Raw genomic sequence first — 21,629 nt, 5'->3', positions numbered from 1 at the left:
TTTACATAATGCAATTATACACACATAACGGAGGCCAAATGTTCAGGAAACAACCTTGCCCTGGATCATGTCCTCTGTTTAGTTCTGTTCCATTATATTTCATTCATATATTTCATCCATTATATTTCATTCATATATATCATTCGTAAGGCTGGTAACAACCTCCTGAAAAAATTTTGGGATCCTCTAACAGGTTGCAGCCTACAGTTGAAGACACCTGTCGAGAACGCAGGCTCCATGAAAACAAGAACTTCGTGTTTGCTTCTTCATTGCCAGTACTTGGCATGTAGTAGGTGTTCAATAAATACTGCTTGAGTGCATAAAAGAATGGAGGTGCTCTCTTCCATGGGCCACAGTTAAAAAGAAGGTAAAGGGAGATCATGACAAACTCCTTGCTGCAATGCTTTGATTCATCAAGCTTTCCAGTGGTCTGCTAGGTCCTACGCAGCATGAAGGATCCAGAATTCAAGAAGGCTCAGTCTCAGGCCTCGTTCAGTTTAGAGCCCAGTCCAGGGGGATGGTCAGGTAGACGTAAGCCATATAAGAAGTTTTCAGATTTTACCGAAGTGTCTGACACCAGCCATAGGTACAACCAAAGCTAACGCCGGATAGGGAGGTTTTACCAAGAACTTGGTTTTCTGCTGCAGATGTGGTATCAGGACCCAGTACCTCGCCCATCGATTTCTCATCACCAGAAGAGTCTAACTGTAGGTTCTGTAGAATAGGTTTAGTCTGAAATACATTTAAAGGGCATTTGGTTCGCCAGCGATTTGACCTTTAAAAATCGATTCTCCTTTAAGTAACTTACCAGTTTAGTGATCCTATGTCTAGTTTGTGGTGGGTCCTAAAATGGGGTCCTTTGAGAAGCACGATGATTTGTTTTCAAAATTGGAGGAGGAGACCGTAGCTTCGTACGAAATACAGAGCACCGCGTTTTCCTTGGTTTTCTGTTACCGCGCACACGCGTAGGTGTGTGTACGCACCCTCCGGAGCCCAGGGCAGTGCTTAGGAGCTTTTGCATCTCGACAGTACTTAGGAAGGCCAGCCATGGGCTCACCTTAAAATTTATCAAAACTGGGACTTAGGGGGCACCTGGGTGGCTCAGTGGGTTAAAGCCTCTGCCTTCGGCTCAGGTCATGATCCCAGGGTTCTGGGATCGAGCCCCGCATCGGGCTCTCTGCTCAGCAGGGAGCCTGCTTCCTCCTCTCTCTCTGCCTGCCTCTCTGCCTAGTTGTGATTTCTCTCTGTCAAATAAATAAAATAAAATAAAAAAAAAGAAATTGAGGAGAGCTAAAAAAAAAAAAAAGATCACCTTATTAAAAAAAAAACAAAAAAAACTGGGACTTAGGAATAAAAGAGGGTGAACAGTTACACAGAAACACATGTGAACTGGAACCATCCCAGACAACTGGGAAGCACCCGTGCCCGAAGTTTAGTGCACATGTGTCTGTTTGATCACATTATCTCAAAAAGAGAATAAACTTGACAGCACGTTTACAAACCTTGAAACACTATTAACTAAAAAACACTGGCAAACCTTTTGTAATCAGGAGAGATCGCTTCCAGAGATCGCGGCTTAATACCCAATGTTATCAACAACTTACACATCATGTATAATGAAAATATATTTGTTATATAAAGTTTTGTCCCCCCCAAGACCTACAAAGTGAGTGATGTGTTTATTTTAGATAATATTCTCTGGTAATGAAAAGATCGGACATTTTCTTAAAAACAGTAATGGAGTAGGGTCTCTGTGTGGTGTCGTCTTTCTTACAGCCTAAACACAAATTAACAGATAGCCCCGGATGCGTATGGATTCATCTGGAAAAGATACTAGACTGTCTCCGCTCGTTCAGTGAGTTTTTATTGACTCTGTTTTACGATTAGCTCGATGCTAAGGCTCTGTAGATAGCATTTTAATATGATTTACTATTAAATAGCATTTGCTGTAAAATTATCTGGGACTCAACCCAGTGGTGCCAAAAAGACCTCCTGAGCTGATTCCACAGTGTGAACAGCAAGGACAGTTTTCTGTGAGCCCGCCCTCTAGTAATTACCCCACAGCCTCCACTGCTCACCGTTTATTTTTAATTCTTAACTCCGTAATTGAAATGCCTTCTCTTTTCCCTAAGCACCTTTTTGTGGGAAGCAAGTAAAACACTTGCTTTAATCCATATGAGCACTGGCTCTAGGATTTTTAGGGGAAACGGTCACACTTCATACTGAGATCGGTGTAAGGGAGTCAGGCCCACGACCTAAGTGGTTATATTAAATGTTTTAAGTTCCAGACTAGAAAGATCGCATTTATTGTCATTGCTGCTTTCAAACAGGAAACTTAAAATTTTATTACGTTGATAAGGCAAATCACTGACTGAAATGAAGTTTAATGGAAGTTCTCTACCAGAAGAATAATGTAACATTTTAATATAGGACTATAATATGCGACAGTGAAGTCACTTCTGTAAACACTGCTTTAAAGTAATAAATGGAAATACCGAGGCCAGTTTTTTGCATTAACGCAAAATCAAGTTCAAAGTAATTATAGTTTATTTATGCCTTTGTTGCCTCCCATATATTTTAAGATAATTTTTCTCTGAAGTGTGTTCTTTTACTTTATGTCAATACTTAAAATGCTTTGAAAAGCCTTGTCAACTTGAGTGGCAGGGTTTGGTGTCAAAAGAGGTTAAGTGTGGGCTAGGATCCCTCCCTGTTTACTGAGGACGCGCAAGGCCTCAAGGTCCTTGTGGCACAGTCAGCTGCACAGCGTCTCGCTCTCGCTGGAGTAGCTGTCGTCCGCCGCCTCGCTGAACAGAGACCTTTTACTCAAATGGGTGCTTCTCAAGAACATAAATAATTGCTTGCCAGAGTCTTAAAGTAGGATCCAATTAATTCTGCCATTGTTTGCCATTCAGTTTAATGAGTCACTGCTCTTGATCATTTGACATCAACTTCCAGAGAATTAAAAGAGAGCTAGAGCTAACCTGCTTGTCTACGTGTGCATTCCCACTACGAGAAACAGAAGTATTAGGGAAGGATCCTGTAGGTCGGTAAATGTCTGTGTTTGCTACTCCCAACGCGGCTACCACAGGCCAGACAAGTGTTCTAAGTCTGTATATATTCAGTGAATTCTGAAGTAGTCCCCTGGGGTAGAGTCTCATCCCCATTTCATAATGGGGTTGTACAGGTTGTGCAGCTGGCAAAGAGTGAAGCCAGAAGTTGAACCCAGGCATGCTGGCTCCAGGACCTGAATTGGAATCAGACACTTTCTGGGACCAGTTGGGTTCCTTAAGCAGGCGTGTGTGCCTGTACAAGAAGAAACCGAGGCAAAGCGCTCCAGTCCCCCGACCCTCGGCCCACTGTCCTGTCCGCTGTAATTGACGTGCTTTAGCTCGGGTGAGTTGTCATACTTGGATCAGCCTTTTTTTTTTTTTTTTTTTATCGGAGCCATGATCTCGGAAGGAAAGTTGAATATAATAGAAGCTGGGTCCTTGTGATCTAACCCGGAACAGAGGAACACTGTGGGCTTCCCTGTTAGACGCCGAGGGAAAGAGCCTCGGAGTAAGCGGACCAAATGACAGTCTTTTGTACATGATTTAGGTGGGCGGTTCCACAGCCATGTCGTGGTGACTCTGCTGTTGGGTCGTGGTTTGAGAGCGGATTTTGTGGTAGCGCCCTGCAGGTTTACTGTTTTCCTTCAGTATGTTAGGAAGGGCTTGAGAGCAGTCAAACAGTAAGTTAACTTTCAAATGCAGACATCTGATTTCTCCTGGAAGCCGCTGAGGGACTCCCTTTCTCAGCACGGGGTAAACTTGGATATCCGGGCACCTGCAGTGGACCTGCCCCTGAGGTTCCGTGTCGCACAGCCTGGCCTCTGGCAGCGGGCTCTGGTGTCATGCCCTGGAGCTCTAGGAGCCACGGTTCTCGAACTAACCCCCAGATTGCTAGTCGACCTCAGGCTTGCACCAAGCTCCAGGAATGGAAGCGGGCTTCTCCAGCTAAAGTGAAAGGCCTTGGGGTAACACCGTTCTGCATTATCCCATTTCTCCCAAGTGTGTCATTGTAGACTCTGGCATCTGCTACTGCTCTGACAACAAAATCAGCGAAGACATTATCCGGCAACAATTCACAGAAGTCGCACTACCATCCAGTCGTGTCTACTTCGGCAGCTTGTCCTGTTTGTTTGTTTTGCGTGCGTGCGTGTTCTTGGCTGGGATTTCATGTTGCAGATTTAGATTTTCTTTTTTTTTTCTTAGAAGAGTCCGTGTTTTACGGTGTTCTGCAAAAGCAGGAATTCCCACACCGGCTCGAGAAGTCCTGTTGAGCTTTGTAGGGAGGTTTTCACTGCAGAGATGCCACGTGAAATGTGTCCACGGCAGTAAATACTTTCCCAAAGTAAAGACAAGGAATGGCAAGCATTGGAGAAGCGCTGAGAAGCGCTACTGTTAATTTCAACCACCTTGAGCTCCAAAGGGATAGCCCTTAAGTCACAGGCAGGGAAATCTGACAACTGAGATCATTCAGTAAAAGGCTTAGCTTCTCCAGAGGGTGTTGTTTGTTTCCAGTTACCTGATCGAATCCCCACTTAAAACAGGCACCATCCCTGTTGTCTGCAAAGACTTTGAGGCCAAAAGACTCGCTGAGGCGAGGCACGCTGACCTTGAATTAAGCGCCCCGCTTCCACCAGCAGCCTGGCCAGTTTTTCAAGATCGAGCCTTTCAGGCGTGTGCTCTAATAATAGAGCAAGGAAGCCCGAACAGGAGCTGAAACATTTGGAGGGCGTCTCTCTCTATGACCAGTGTTCCCTGGAAGGCTTTACCATCTTTTCTTCTGAATTCATTCAGGGGAAAAAAAAAAAATCACACCAAAGAAAAAAACATCGAATCTACTTCATAGCGTAAATTCTGAAAGTTTTGGCAGCAGCGTGCTGCTCTTCATATGTTCATTCTGGTAGCTGACCAGAATACATCTGTTTAGAGTTGGTTTTTTCTGTTCTTGATGTGTTATTTGTTTATAGCCTGGGTTCTACATGTTTTGGAAAGCAGCTGTCTGGACTTAGGAATGCAGTCTGTAATTTGAGAAGTAACCCAGCTAAAGGGTTTTGACTGGGGATAAGAGTTCAAGAACTAATTGGACCATCTTTTATGTTATTTTAAAATGTTTTAAGGTCACTAGTATATTTTTAACTGGTGTTTGTTTGTTTTTGGTCAAAAGTCCCACATTCATAATCTGTTTGTTTTCTTTCACTCCTAGTAAAGTTTATATTAGACCATTTGTTAGACTAAGAACAGGGAAATGGGAACTTTTTTCCTCATGAATTTCTTGGTTTTCATTTTGTTAACATAGGGAAAACTTCCCTATAATGCCAACTTTCCTTCCCTCCCTTCCCAAGAAGCTAAGTGTGTATTGTATTTAAAGGAAAACTTATTCTTGGGGGACATGTTATTTATAGAACCGTTTGCGCTTAAGTTTGCCAACTATAAAATAATAGGCTTTCTGCCATTTGACACAAGTTAGTACATCCTTTATTTCTATTCCTAGCCTTTTTAAAATGGATTTTTAATTCACATACCATACAGTTCACCCTGTGTACAATTCAGTGGACAGGTGAACTCATGTATTCTTTACTCTGAGAAAGTATTTACTACCGTGGACACATTTCCGCATGTGTTCACTGAGTTCTGCAGCCATCATCACAGACCATGTTAGAAATTTGTCTTCACCCTACAAAAGAAACCCCATCCTGTTAGCAATCACTTCCATTTCCCTGCAAACCTCCCCTTTGTAGATGACCACTAATAATACTGTTTTTTAAATTTACGTATTCTAGGCATTTCATGGAAATGAAATCCTCCAGTAGGTGGTCTTTTCTGACCTAGCATAATGCTTTCAAGGGCTCTTCCTGTCATCGCATGTGTCAGTGCTCCATTCCTTTTATCGAGAAATATTACATTGTGTAGAAACACCACACCCTGTTCACTCATCAGTTGACGGACATTTAGGGTGTTCCCCATTGGTTGGCTATTAGAAATAATACTGCTGGGAAGGTTTTAATCGTTTTCAGATGCAGAGCTATATTCTTTTATTCAATTTATCCCTAAATATTTTTTTGATGCAACTATAAATGGAATTTTTTTTTAATTTTTTTAATTTTTTTATTAACATATAATGTATTATTAGCCCCAGGGGTAGAGGTCTGTGAATCGCCAGGTTTACACACTTCACAGCACTCCTCATAGCACATACCTTCCCCAGTGTAAATGGAATTTTCTTAATTTCATCTGTGTATTGTTCATTGCTGGTAGAGAAATGCAGTTGATGTTTTATGTATTCATCCTGTACCCTGCAATCTTGATGAACTCGTTTATTAGTTTTTAGTAGGTCATTAGTGGGCTTCCAGTAATTTTCTGTATGCAGGAGTACACCATCTGCAAGTAGAGATCATTTTACTACTTCTTTTCCAATCTGGGTGTCTTTTGTTTCTTTTTCTTTTCTAATTGCCCCGGCTGGAAATTCCAGTACAGTATCTTGGAAGGGGCAAGAGCAGACATTGTTGTTTTGTTCTTGATCCGAAAGGGAAAGAAGGCATTGTATCTTTCACCATTAAGTATGACTTTACACTTGATCTTAGCCAAAAGGCCAAGCTGTGGGTTTTCATAGATGCCCTTTATCAGACTGGGGAAGTTTCCTTATATTCCTAGTCTGTTGAGTGTTTATATCATGAAAGAATATTGGATTTTGTCAAGTGCTTGTCTGCATCTAATGAGATGATCCGTGGATCTTGTCCTTTATTCTGTTGGTATGGTATATTACATTAATTGATTTTTTTTTTTTTTAATATTAACCCACCTTCCATTCCTGGACTAGATCTCAGTTGCTTTTTATATGTTGCTAGATTCAATATTCTAGTATTTTGTTGAGGATTTTTGAGTCTCTATTCATAAGAGATGTTGGTCTGCAGTTTTCTCATGATGTCTGTCTGGTTTTGGTGTCAAGTTAATCTGGTGTCATAGAATGAATTGGGAAATGTCCCCTTCTGTCTTTTGGAGTAGTTTGTGAAGAATTGGTACTGGTTATTGTTTAAATATTTGGTGGAAAAGCACATGGGTGGCTCAGTCAGTTAAGCATCCGACTCTTAATTTCAGCTCCAGTCATGATCTCAGGGTTGTGGGATCTAGCCCTGCATTGGACTCTGCACTTGGCGGGGAGTCTGCTTCTCTCTCTCTCTCTCTCTTCACCCCCCAACCCCCTCCCCCTCTGCCTCTCTTCCCACTCATGCATGCACTCTCTCTCCCTCTAAAATAAATAATATTTTAAAAATTAAATGTTTGGTGGAATTCACCAAAATCATTTGGTCACAGTCTTTTATTTGTGGGTGGTTTAAATTACTAATCTATTCTCTTTCATTCTCATTGATTATAGATCAGTTCAGATTTTTTATTTCTTCTTGAGTCAGTTCTGGCAGTTTGTGTCTTTTCAGGAATTTGTTCATTCTGTCTGTTATCTAATTATTGGTGTATGGTTGTACCATTCCTTATAATCCTTTTTTTCCTGTAAGGTCCGTAAAGCTGTCTGTTCATAGATTTATAACTAATAAATAGTTACCTTAATCTCACAAAGAAATTAACTCTAAATTTGGGGGCTTTCTAGGGATGGAGAATACAAAGAAACGTGATGATCAAAGGACTGTTGAGCCCTTCTCTGTTACCGCTAACAGTAAATATGTAGCATCACCATTAATTCCTGCCTGGCCCAGAATATTAAGACAAAGCCTTTGCTGGGGGGAAAAAATGATGTTAGGAGAGGTAGGCTTCTGCTGTCTAATACTACCCAAAGGAATCTCTCTGGGTGAAGATAGCCTTTCCTTAGCAACTTCTAAGCTTCCTAAAACCTGAACAAAACACTTGACCTGATTGTCCAACTTTGCATCCGAGAATGGAAGTAGATGCTGGCGCTTGAAAAGCTACCAAGTATTCATTTTTCACTGTAGTACATCAGCATTTCATGAGAAATCTTATATAGATCAGGTCTCATTATAGTGAATTCCAAAGGACCAGCCAGATTTCTGGATAGTACATTTCTCTCTCATTTTTAAGTTTCTCTAATTTTACAGATTTTCCATCTCAAAAAATGTGTCACAACATACCCTTTTCTTTTTTAGAATGTAAAATCTTGAATACAGGGAGATTTCAGACTCTAAAGTAGTAGCGTGCACACCCAGGCAACTGCAAGGAGTTCTAAGCATGGGAGAGATCATGATCTTCATTGTGGAAGGACAGAAAAGAAAAGATTTCTGAGTTTGGGATCCCCACTCTGACAAATGCATTCCTATCGTCACCCTGGCCAAAAGTCACTGCTTATATATGATTTTTAGTTTCATGAAAACCTTTCTGTCTCCTGAGAAAACGTTTAGATTCCCATTATAGAAATTTATTATAAAAGCACTTTTGGAAAACTAGTGTGCAACTAAAAAATTGTTAAAATTAAGTGCTATTAGACATTAAATGGAGATAAATTCTCAGTTTACTAAGAGTTTAAAACCTTTTGATTATTGCAGGCAAACCATTTTGGATGATTTTCTTTTTGGAAAAGATGGATTCTTTTTGAAAAACATTCTATATTTTGGAAGAGAAGCTCACACTATAAAAAGAGAAAAGGTCACCTTTAAATGAGAGCTGTCTGCATTCAGAACAAAAGCTGTTGGGGCTTTTGTTAAGGAAATCAGCAGAATAGAGACCAAATTATTGGTTGCAAACAGTATAAACAATGGAATTTTTCAAACGGAAAAGACAGTTTAAGTCGAAGAGAAGTTGGCTGCCAAGGAAACCACTGACTGGAAAGAGACTAGCAAAATTTTTATGCAGACTAGCATGATCACCTTGTGGGATTTTCTGCTTCCTCCTCTGAAAAGGGAGAGAAAGTAGGAGGATAGCAAGAAACATGGAAAAGCATCTCTTCTGCTGTAAGGAGACGAAAACTAGATCATTCTTCTCAGTTCCCCCTAACTTTTTATTTTGAAAATGTTTATGACTTAAAAAACAAAAAACTTGAGACGCCTGGGTGGCTCAGTCAGTTAAGGGGCTGCCTTGGGCTCAGCTCAGGATCCCAGGGTCCTGGGATCCATTCCCACATCAGGCTCCCTGCTCAGCGAGGGGTCTGCTTCTCCTTCTGTCTACTCTACCTGCAGCTCCCCCAGCTTGTGCTCTCTGACAAATAAATAAAAATAAATAAAATCTTAAAAAAAAAAAAAACTTGAAAGAAGAGTACAATGTGTATACTCTTCCCCTAGATTCACCAGTGTTTAACCATATTTGCTTTCTCGTCCCCTCACCTACGCACACAGTCACTTTCACACCCATACAGAAAATAAGTCACAAATGTCATAGCATTTCATCTCTAAATACTTCAGCATGCATTTCCTAATAAGACATTCTCTGCCTAACCACAATACTGTTATCACACCCAGGAAATTTTCCATTACTGTTTCCCCTAATAATGTCTTAGGGAGAAGGGGATTTAACCTAAGATATAGTCAAGGTTCCTTCATTGCATTTAGTTGTCATAATTTTTTTCATCTTCTTTAAAGAATAGCCACCCTTCTTTTGACTTTTATGTCACTGTTTCTTTAAGAGACCAGGTTACTTTTCTTATAGAAAGCCCCACAGTCCAGTTACTGATTTTTTTTTTCTTATGATTATATTCTATTAAACATATCTGACAAAGAAAACTAACAAAGGAAATGTTGTGACCTTTCTGTTTTATCGCATTGGGAAGTACATCACATCAGTTTGTCCAGCTGTCAGTGATACTGTGTTTAATCATCTACATAAGGGTGATAGTCACCATATTTTTTTCATATTTTCAAAGATACCTTTTTTGGGGCACCTGGGTGGCTCAGTGGGTTAAGCCTCTGCCTTCGGCTTGGGTCATGATCTCAGGGTCCTGGGATCGAGCCCCACATGGGGCTCTCTGCTCAGCAGGGAGCCTGCTTCCCCCTCCCTCTCTGCCTACTTGTAATCTCTCTCTCTGTGTGTCAAATAATTTTTTAAAATTTTTTAAAAAGATACCTTTTTTTCCTTATAGAGAAATGTGGGGTTCAATACTTTGAGATCAAGTGAACATTGTTCTCCTTTTTCTTCAAGATCAGGAACAAAACTAGGATGCCCCCTTTACCACTTTTTCTCAACATCATATTGGGATTCCTGGCCATAGCAATTACGCAAGAAAAAGAAATAAAAGGCATACAAATTGGAGAGGAAGAAGCAAAACTGTCACTACTTATGGATGACATGATACCATATATGGAAAACTCCACCTGTTTTAAAACTGTTAGAATTTAGTCCAGTTGCTGGATATAAAATTAATATATAAAAATCAGTTTCTAATATACTAATAAAGTATCAGAAAGAAAAATCAAGAAAACATCCCATTTACAATGGCATCAAAAAGAATAAAGTACCCAGGAGTAAATTTAACCAAAGAGTTGAAAGACCTGTACACTCAAAACTATAATACATTTGTGAAAAAAATTGGAGAAATAGCAAGATTTTATCCTCAAGGACTGAAAGAATTAATAACATTAAGATGTCCATACTACCCAAAGTAATCTACAGATTCAGTGCAATCCGTATTAAAATTCCAGTGACATTGTCCACAGACCTAGAAATAATTCTAAAATCTGTATGAAACCACAAAAGACCCTGAACAGCTAAACCAATCTTGAGAAAGGAGAAAGCCAGAGATACCACTCTTCCTTATTTCAAACTATACTACAAAGCTACAGTAATCAAACAGTATGGTATTGGCATAAAAACAGACACATACATCATTAGAACTGAATAGAGCTCACAGAGTTAAACCCATGTATTTTTGGTCAGTTGATTTACAGCAAAGGAGGCAAGAGTAGAGATAGAGAAAGGACAATCTCTTTAACAAATGGTGTTGGGAAAACTGGACAGCTACTTGCAAACGAATGAAACTGTTTTATACCAGATACAAAATCAACTCAAAATGGGTTAAAGGCTTGATTGTGAGACCTCAAATTATGAAACTCCTCAAAGAAAACATAGGCAGTGATGATAAGCTCCTTGATACTGGTCTTAATGTTTTTTTGGATCTGACTTCCAAGTGATAAAGTAAATAAGTCATTGGGATGTATTTTACCATGCAGGAATATAGTCCGTAGCATAGTATTAACATTGTAAGGTGATAGATGGGAACTAGACTTATAATGGTGACCATTTCACAATGTATGTAAATATCCAATCGCTGTATTCTACACCTGAAACCAATATTATATTGTGTGTCAATTATACCTCAATAAATGTAATTTTTTTTTCAAATATTTCAGATAAAAGTGAAAGTAGCCCTTTCTACTGCTCTACTCCCTTCCCTGCTATGTCTGCACCCCTTTCCCAAACTGTTAACAGTTTGATCCGTGTCCTTCAAACTTTCTTTTGCTGTGGTCAGTGTAGTAAAATACTATAGTTTCGTAGTATGTCTCCATTTTAGCACAAAATATACACAAAGGGCATACTTATTTCTTTATTTTGCAAATATGCAATCACACAACAGATAAGGTATCATAATTGGTGTTTTACTTTATGTCTTAGGGATCTTTTTATGTCCATATGTATCAAGTTATACACAGCTACTCTTTAAGTAGCTGTATGATAGTTCACAATACAGATTTACCATAATTTATTTAACCATTCCATTACCGATATCTGTGTTGTTTCTAGGTTTTCAGTATTATAGACAACAGTTAATATCCCAGAAAATGAAAAAAAAAAAATCCCAGAAAATGTCTTTGCAAATGTTCAAGTATTTCTGTAAAATAGATTCCCAAGAAGTATAATGGTTAATTAACTGTTACTGATTCACACTTCGGCGGGAGCTTCCTCATACCCTTACCAACACCAGCAATATTTAGCAATATTTTTTTTATTTGCCAGTCTGATTGATTAAAAAAAAGAATGGTAGCTTACTGTTTTCATTAGTATTTTTCTGTTTGCTGGTGAGAATGTTAGTTCATGTTTGTTAGCCACTAATTTCTTCCATGATTGCTCACTTGTCTATGGGTTTGTTTGTTTTAAGATTTTTATTTATTTGAGAGAGAGAAAGAGAGCACATGAGTGGGGAAGAAAGGGAAAAGCAGGCTCCCCAGAGATCAAGGAGCCTGATGTGGGGCTCGATCCCAGGACCCCGGGATCATGACTTGAGCCGAAGGCAGACGCTTAACTGCCTGAGCCACCTAGGGGCCCCATAGGAGTTATTTTAATGGAGCTTTTGCGAATGGTATCCCTTGCTGTTTGAATTTTTGTTGCCTAAACTGTAGAATTAAGTAGATTTAATAAAGTCTTGAGAAATCCCTTTCTGTATGTACCCTCACTACAATACCCAAAATCAAATCAACTCAGGTAATATCCCTAACTTGCCATCCAAATTCAGGCTGTCCTAAATCAGGAACCAAATAGAATCTGATAGAGAGCGAGACATACTATCATTCTCATGTTTTCTCCCTGTGTCTTGTTCATCCTTTGATGTTGTGCATGTGGTTTTACACAATAAGAAATTGGAAGTTTTTGTTCAATATCTGTAGTTTTCCTGTAAAAATTCTAGGTTTTGCTTTACTTAAGTCATCTTTTCCCATCGAAGCATTTTTTTATCTATTTTATTTTCTTCTCTATGATTATTTTTAGACACACCAGGATTTTTGGATACATGAAACATATCTTTATGCATGAGTTTTGTCAAAACCTTTTTAATAGTTTAAACTTCAGCATTGTTCCTAAACACCATCTTGATCATATACCAGATTCTTACACGTGCAAGGATCTGTTCTAAAGCAGTACCGTCCTGTGAATGAGTGTATTGAGATTTAGATGAGAAAGTTCCTTGTCCTCTTCAAATATTTCTTGTTTATTATTGCTTAATTTTTCTTCCAGGTACATTTAGGACAGAATAAATTGACTAAATAAATTGACTCCATTTACGCTTCCTCCAGCAATGTATGCAAACATGCACTTCCCAGAGTCTGGAAGAAACCGGCTAGGGATCTGGAACCAAGGCTAAGACTTGAATTAACCCAGAAACATTAAAGCCAAATTACCTATCCTCTAATCTAGAAGAAGCTTAATGGGTTTGTAACACTGTTAAGTGTTGCCTAAGTGTTCGTTTAATGAGCTGTTGACTCATTTACTGCCTTCTTCTAGGTAAACCCTAAGATTGTGGTAGCCTTCGTGCCTCATATTATTTGTTCCTGTATTATCATTACCAAACTTGGAGCTGAATCGGGACATACATGCCATATATATGTCTTATATGTCTTTTTCAAACGTTTTTGAAAAAATACAATAGCCCAGTCCTCGGGGAGCTCACCAGAGAATGAAAGGGAAGGCTTAAGATAGAAAAAAAATGGATATGAAAGCATATGCTAGGTGTGATTTTTTTTTTTTTTTTTTTTTTTAAATCACAGGAGAGCTTTTATATCCATTTTTTCTAAACCTGACCAGGTTAGACTTTATGGCTTATGCTCTAAGCCTTTACAACTTGAGGCAGTCATTTTGACCCAGGAAGGCATTCCACGTGGGATGTCTTACAAGCAGAAGCGCAGAGATAGGACCAAATGAGCCATTATTGTTGAGTTTGGGGGCCAGAAGGAAAAATACTAAGAAATTGAAGTTAGAAGGGCCTAACTATTCCGTGAAGGATGTGGGGCAGTAGTTTCCTATCATGTGGAGTTAAGTGGTAAGTGGACAGATATTCTGAATCTCTTCTTTTTTTCCTAGTACTGGATGAACGAATACACCTCGTCCATCGGAATTGGCGTTTTTCATTCGGGCATCGAAGTATACGGCAGAGGTATGTGTACACACGGTCTAAGTCGACTTTCTGAAGATTGTTTTCTTTTGAAGGACTTGCAGTTCATGTCTGTAGCGCTTCCTGTCTTTTTTCAGCTGCTTCCATACGTTACTGTGGAAAGTAGAAGAAAATCTCCCCACATTCGTTTACACTGTATTTTGCGAAAATGCCCAAAGTTGAATGTATTTGGGGAGAAAGTATGGGGCCGTACATTCGTGTAGTTATCTTTAATTCCAAATACAGGGTCTTAAAAGGTATTTGCCTTTTGGGATTGTCTTACCATGACAGTCTTGTGCCAGTGATACTGGAGTTCCTAAGAAAAGCTGCGCGTTGAGAACCAGTCATTACGCTTGGAGAGGAGTCGGTGCTAGAGTGTCAAACTTGAAATAACCAATTTCCTGAGGGAATTTCAGTATTAAATTTGTTTTTATAGACTTGCAAGTGTGTCATTACAAAGTTTAAAAATATCACAGAGCAAATCCCACCCTCGATTACATCTAGCTTTTTGCTCAGGAATGATGGCCTTTGTCATTAACTCAGCCCTTTTAGTCTCCTTGGTCTTTTATTACGATAAATCCGACAGGAGCCACTCAAGCCCAGCAGCTTGTTATCAACAGCTTTTTCCTTGGTTCTGATTCCCACTGTTGGTGCAGGGTAATTTCCTCCAGACCAAGCCATAAGTGGTAACGGTCTGCGTAACGCAGAGCACATTGCCAGTTCCAGCAGGGCTGTAAGACCATATTATTTGCATCATAAACTCACCCTGTAGCAGAAATGTCTTTTATTTGCCTCAGCCAGGCGGTCTCTGTACCAGACCTGCAGGAACACGTGATAGCAGCCTGCCCAGAGCCACCCGTGGAGGTTGCAGACCAGCCTCCGCGAACACGAGGAAAAGGCTCCTGTACCCCAGTGTGTCGGGGACATTGACACTGTCCCCTCCTGACGCTCCACATTAGCTGCCCCGGCTGCGGTGTAGCACAGGAAATGTTTGCTATGGAGATCGCCCCGTGAGCTCCGTCTTACTGGAAAGGCTGCATCTACCAAGTAATCCCCCAGAGCAAGGAGGCTCCTGCCCGAAGGGTTAGCGGTCAGATTGTCGCTGCGGGCGGCATTGTCATCTGTGGGTTTACTTCCCCTGTTTGATTTGGCTTCTACCAAAGTTGTGTGTGTTGCTTTTTAACTGCATTTCTGTGGCGTGTTCCAGTCTTTTAAGTGCCATCCAGTTCTGAGCCACTCGACCATGCCGCTATGACATAGAGAAGGACATGGGGACAAGTGGCACTTGCTCCATTTTGCAAACAAAGAAGCCCAAGCCCAGGCTCACCTCGCTGAAAGTCCTGCTGCTGATCAGTAGGACGCTGATCAGCTTGAATCCGAGCGTTCTTGCCTACTAGTCCAGTACCCTCGCACCTATCTAATCACTGCTCCCCTCCGTAAAGTGATTTAGGAATAACCAGACACGGTCCAAGCGTGTTCAGGGAGGCTTAGCCAAGCTAAGGTCAATAGCTTGCTGAAAGTGGAATGACGCTTCTGGAATAAATGGCTGACGACTTTTCTTACTGGAATTGAGGAAGTAAAAAAAAAATCTAAACATTACCTTTCTACGTCTAACGTGGTTAGCTACAGTGTTTTATAAAATCCTGTTGTTAAGATCATTTTGACTGTTTCAGTATTGAATGCCAGGCACTTTATTTCTTATCCACGTCCTTGCTTTTTCTCTGGAAGGTCTGGATCAAAAGGAAACTTGGGGTCTACCTTGTTCGTTGACCTTTCACAATTATATTTAGTAAATGGTAAGCGAGGAGATTCATTTACACCTTTGTGATTTTGAAAATAAGTCCACCACGATCTAAGTATCTCCTCCCAGGAATTTTCGCTCCTTCCTTATCTGAAAGCACTGTCTGCTTCTGTTCTGGATCAGAGCTGATTTCTCGTGAGCCTATAGCACGCGCCGTCCCCTCCTGGCTCAGAGATGTGCTGTGGAGAGTGTGTGTGTAGGTGTATGTGGCAGTGTGGCAGCTGCTTTTTCTTGAATGAGGGGAATGGAATTCAGTTTTTCAGGCTTGCTAATGTTTCACTCTTAGTTAAAGATAAACCAACAGTCTTCAACCCAGGAGCTGTGCAGAATCATTGTTATTAGACAGCTTTTCCGGTAAAGTGCAAGTTTAACATTTGACCGCTTTAATTTAGAAAAAGACAACACGCGGAACGGACCACCCACTTGGTTCGGCACAGTCACTAGACAGACGGCGTTCCCCCGTGGCAGTCGTTCTGCCGTCAGCAGCGTACAGGAGGTACACGGACAAATCATGAGCACCTCTGAGTGTCTTCCGTTGGTGCTTTCAGGCCTTTTGAATCAACTGTTGTGTACGAGTAACAGCCCAGCGAGATGTTTGTGAAAGCATTGATGACCTGCAAAATATTTAGATGGTGTCGTTATTATCCTCGTCACTATTAAAGCTAATACAGCATTTCTGATTAAGTTTTGTGTGATGAATACTAAAAATCATGAGTTTTCTCTTTTCAGAATTTGCTTATGGTGGCCATCCTTACCCCTTTTCTGGAATATTTGAAATTTCCCCAGGAAATGCTTCTGAACTAGGAGAAACATTTAAATTTAAGTAAGTAGGGAGGATAATTTTTATTATGCTATCTTAGGTGCTACAACATGTTTACAAGCATACAGAATTCATTCTGGAGACGAAAATCTAGGAAGCTAAAATGTATCTTTAACGGTGTTGTAGTTGCTGACTATTTAAAACTGAATCTGTCTGAAGTTGTATAAAGATGGCAATCCGGCGGCGCCTGGGTGGCTCAGTGGGTTAAGCCGCTGCCTTCCGCTCAGGTCATGATCTCAGGGTCCTGGGATCGAGTCCCCCAAAGGCCTCTCTGCTCAGCAGGGAGCCTGCTTCCCTCTCTCTCTCTCTGCCTGCCTCTCTATCTACTTGTGATCTCACTCTATCAAGTAAATAAATAAAATCCTTAAAAAAAAAAAAAAAAGATGGGAATCGGCCCTATGAAGTGCCCAACGTAACCTAGTCTGTTGCTTGTATTCAGGACCCACGTAAGTTCCCTTGTGTACTTTGAAAACGTTCTTACCTTGGTAGGACTTGGGTTCTGCTTTAGAAGACGTTTGTATGAAGCGATGGTTTCCTCTCGACCTCCCACGTGGGGGGAGAGGGAAGCCGGTTACAGGTGTCTGTATGGTTCGGGTGGTAGCTACCCTCGTGGTGAGCAGAGCGTATGGGCTGTCGACTCTCTGTCGACACAGACATTGGGTGTCAAATGAAGTTTAGTTTAAACTCAAAGTTTAAAATTTAAAATTTAAAAAATAAAAATACATGAAGAGAAAAGAAATGGTGGGCAGGATTTCTTTTCTTCTTTTTTTTTTTTCTTTCTGTTTAAGAGAGAGTGAAAGAGTGCAAGCAGGGGCAGAGAGGGGCAAAGGGACACAGAATCCCAAGCAGGCTCCTCACTCACTGTGGAGCCTGGCACAGGACTCGATCTCACAACCTGGGCTGAAATCAAGAGTCGGGACCCTTAACCCACTGGGCTACCCAAGTGCCCCATTCAGTAGGATTGTTTTTTAATCTTTTCATTTTTCCCAATGAAAGGGACACTGTTTATACATTTGAAATAACTGAACAGTTGGTTAGCTGAGAAACTGTTAGTGAGGTGTGTGTGTATATCACATGTTTGGATACACTAAAATACTCTGGAGCCTTATGAGTAGTCAGCAGCACTGAGAATTTGAATGCTTGATAATCCAATTTCCATTTTTTAATGAAGGTTTGTATTTGAAGAGCTATTTAGAACCTTAGGTTCCAGGAGCTTTAAAGAAACTTTTGGGCCTGTGAGCATTAATTTGCCAAGTAAAAAGTGGTGAAATGAGGTTGTAACCTTGAAATTCAGGATAGGTCTCCACTATTTTTTTTTTTTTAAGATTTTGATTTATTCATTTGACAGAGAGAACACAAGCAGGGGGTGGGGCAGTGGGAGAGGGAGAAGCAGGCTCCCCGCAGGGAGCCCGATGCAGGACTCAGGACTCAATCCCAGGACCCTGAGATCATGACCTGAGCCAAAAGCAGACACTTAACGACTGAGGTGCCCCAGGAGCTACACATTTTTATCACTATGAAGTTCATCCGTTTTCTTGGCAGCTCACAGATGGGCTGTAATGCCATCCTTAGGTTTCCCTTTTGACAGGACTACGGATAAAAAGGTTTTCTAAGTATTTTCAGTTTTCTTGGATGCCTAACTTGTATCTGACAAAAATTCTGCCTTCTATTGCATAATGTCTGTTGCAAGTCCAGGGTAGTAGCTGGGAGTCAGGTGGAGGGAGGTTATTTTTTAATTGGTGGGGTTGGTTGATTGGTTGGTTTTCATTCCTCTCACGGTGGCACAGAAGCAGATGATGTAAAAGACGATTTCTGAACGTGACTGTGGCCAGCCCTTTGGTGGCTGGCATAATTGAGCGGGAACATTTGCAGCATGGATCTGGTTCTCTGATAACCTGACGGCGTACACAGGCCTTGGAAAATAATGTGTTGCTGCATTTTTAATACACGACAGACACACTGTTCCATCCAGAAAATGACCAGGTTTGCGTCTGTATGATTCAGAAGTAGCGCACCTCGGAGTTTATTGTAGGAAAGTCGAGAATCCACAGAACTTTTGAAAAGTATCTCATTGACCTTGTAGTCATGTCGTTTGTTGTGGCTTTGTTAGGCCAGTCACAGTATTCCCGGAAATAAGCCAGTCTTTGAACATGCCCTTTAGAAATACTTAATACTTTAGAAATACGTAAGACTCACACGATCGTGTTTCTTTCCTCCTCCTTTTCCTTCAAGAGAAGCTGTAGTGTTAGGGAGCACGGACTTCCTGGAGGACGACATCGAGAAGATCGTGGAGGAGCTGGGCAAGGAGTACAAGGGCAACGCCTACCACCTCATGCACAAGAACTGCAATCACTTCTCCTCGGCGCTGTCGGAGGTGAGTGCCGCTTTCTCCGCAGATCCTTCGAGCAAAAAATGGCCCTGGCGTCCTCGCCGTCTGCTGTTCGCAGCCGCCTGCATGTCTCCTGTGCTTTCCCAGGCCCTCGTGTCGGGGAAGCGTGGCGCCCTGTGTCCTGTAGGAATGAATGAGCTCCCCGAGGTCCGCGGCTTCCGAATGGGCGCAGTTTCCGACCGTGCCCCCTGACCACGCCGCGGCCGCGGGGAGAGGGCGCACCGATGACCCACGATCGTCTCCTCGGCTCCCGATTCATTTCCTTACAGCCTGGAACTTGCTCTTGAAAGAAAGCAATCCTAAGCGACAGCTGCCTCTCAGCCACGAGATGATTCTTTTTCTGTTTCAGTTCCGGTGTGAAGTTTTTTCCCCCCGGCTCTGAAAATTATTCATAAGTCGTTCGTGTTGCCACTGTGGAAAGTTCGTTCTGCCGGCTTCCACAGGGGCACGCACTTGCCTTGGGAGTTTTTGAGTCCCAAGTGGGAGATCGGAGCTAGATCAGAATCGTAGGACCTGAACACAGGAAACGGAGGGAAGAAATCACAAGATGAGGAAATAAGGTCGACCAGATTAATGGGCACTCGACGAGCTTCCAGTTCGCCGACTCTGGGCGGCCGGAGGCAGGGCAGCTCCAGGCCCCGCAGGACCCGGACGGCGGGCAGGACAGATGGAGGCGCCGCCTCGGTGGCCTATGCATGGGTGCCCGGCTCCCTGGCCCTCTCCCCTGCCCTCGAAGCTGCCACAGCTCGGCTCTCGGACAGGCCCATGGTGGGAACACTGTGCTGCTTGGAGGATGCGTCCCTCACCCGCCGCACGGAGGGTCCCGCCACGGTGCACGGAGTCGGCATCTTCATGTTCGCATGATCCCCACGGTTCGCCCGGGTGTGGAAGCCGGAGAGGCAGCACCAGTCTTGTAGACACGCTCACACTGTCGAGGTGACCTGGTTGCCTTTCGGGAACGAGAGACGGTGGTTCAGATCCTCCTTGACCCTGCTTGTCCCCTCATCCGGGGACCCATAGGGATCCGAAAATGTTAAAGTTGGCAAAGATAGTAGCAAGCACCCAATCCAGTCGCCTCGTGTGACAGGGCGGCTGTGCCCTCATCTGGGGTCTGGAGGAGCAGCCGGGCTCCCCTCCGTGTCGCAGGGAAGCAGCCTACACGATCAGGAACGGTCGATCCGGCCCCAGGAGACCCGGCGTCTGGCTCCCCCGGCTGTGTCGGGCAGGCCGCAGACGTCAGGGGGACCAAATCTAGCCCAGGTGATGCCCGGATCTGTCCTCTCCTCCCGGCAAGAAGAGAAAAGCCCCCCAAATGCCCAAAGTTGAGTTTGGGGACAACCAAAAGTGCTAAGCCTTTTGTGTTGCTCTCTCCTCCTCGGGAAGGGAATGTGGTTAAAGGTTTCCAGGCCTGAGCGAAGTAGGAAGGGGAGCAGGGGGGACACCACACTGACTCTCTGCTGCCCGCATCCCTGCTCCCCCCCCCCCGCCCCGTCCCGGCTGGGATCTCCCCGGATGGCTGTTACCTCTGTCTGAGGTTACTGCTGGGAGACTGTGAGGGAGATGACATAAAAGAGACCATTTCCAGGTGGACTTCAAAGTATTAAAAAGCAGTTTTTAGATATTAATGAGGTCTTGTACAATCAGATGTTTGACCCATCGAGGCTGCTGATTTTCCAGCCCGATGTGCACATTTTGTAGCAGGTTTTAAGAAAAGGGCTTAGGAAATACTTGCATGTTGCTTCAACTTGGAAGCATGGCTTCCTGGCCTTGAGGCATCTCGACTTCACTCCTGCCAGAAGCCACGGACTTTTTTTTTTTTTTTTAAATCCTGAATTCACAATCCTAATTGGCTGGGCTTGACTCATAGACTGAAACCAGCGCCGTCTGCTACCCTCCCTGCTACACTGAGAGGTGGAGGTTCAGGGAACGGGACTTGTCCCTGGGGACCATTGCAGGTCAGCACACTATCCTCGGACCCCTACACCATGAAGGTTAGGGACGCTGACCAGCCAGCCTGGCTTCCTTGCAGATACCCCCGGGAAGGGCTTTTTCCTGCTGGGACCGGCTGTGTTGAGTTGCTCATCGGCTCCGCGTTTCCAATACGGGGACTGATTGAATCCGTAACCAGTGATTCTTGCCAAAACTGCAGGTGGGGGGAAAGCCCGTCACCGGGACTGTGAGCCCCTGCTGCTCCCGACGCCCCCTCCCTGGGGTGCTTCAGGGCGGCTCCCGCCACGACTGGTGCGGTTGGGGGCCGGCAGCCGGACCGCCCTCCTCGCGCAGACACAGGCCATCTTCTCTAGGCTCTTTGCTGGGTAAGTGGTCAGGGTAGAGGGAGTGGCTGAATGAACCCATTTTGAAATTTTCTGAAAACTCAGGATTTTATCCTGACAAATCCCTAAACGTGATATGGCTGTCTAGTTCAGGTACGTAAAAATATTTCCAGTAAGACTCTTTGTCCCTCTGCACACATCCTTTTCAGATCAGAAAAGGGCTGGATGAGAGCAGGGACAATTTTAAAAAGTAAAGTTAGGATTGCCAAACGGCACACATTGATTTTGTAAGAAGAACAGACAGAAACCCCAAACCGCAGCCCCTCGGGAGGAGAGAAGGGGGCGGCCGTAATAACCTTTCTTTTTCAACACCGCGCCTTCCCTTGTCCTAAAGAAACGCACTGCGCTCGGCCTCTCTGAGCTGCTGCGAGGACTTGGAGTCCCACCAGGCTGCTGCCCTGTTCCTGCACCTGCCGCCCACGACGCCGC

The 21,629-nt window shown here is 42.9% G+C and overlaps 1 protein-coding gene across 2 annotated transcripts in view; it reads left to right on the top strand.

Moving 5' to 3' along the window:
* The window catches only part of DESI2 (desumoylating isopeptidase 2), a 43,902-nt gene that overhangs the window by 15,415 nt on the left and 6,858 nt on the right, over positions 1-21,629 (top strand). For both annotated transcript variants that reach the window (XR_006815572.1, XM_045982954.1), the window contains exons 2-4: positions 13,788-13,860; positions 16,388-16,481; positions 18,711-18,852. Coding sequence is in view for 1 of the 2 variants with exons in the window: in XM_045982954.1 (XP_045838910.1) it covers positions 13,788-13,860; positions 16,388-16,481; positions 18,711-18,852 (309 nt within the window). In the remaining variant the exon portion in view is untranslated. The remainder of the gene's footprint in view (positions 1-13,787; positions 13,861-16,387; positions 16,482-18,710; positions 18,853-21,629) is intronic.

Source organism: Meles meles, chromosome 17 (genome assembly GCF_922984935.1).
Source record: "Meles meles chromosome 17, mMelMel3.1 paternal haplotype, whole genome shotgun sequence".
NCBI classification, from domain to species: Eukaryota; Metazoa; Chordata; class Mammalia; order Carnivora; family Mustelidae; genus Meles; species Meles meles.
This window is presented reverse-complemented; position numbering and strand designations above follow the sequence as displayed.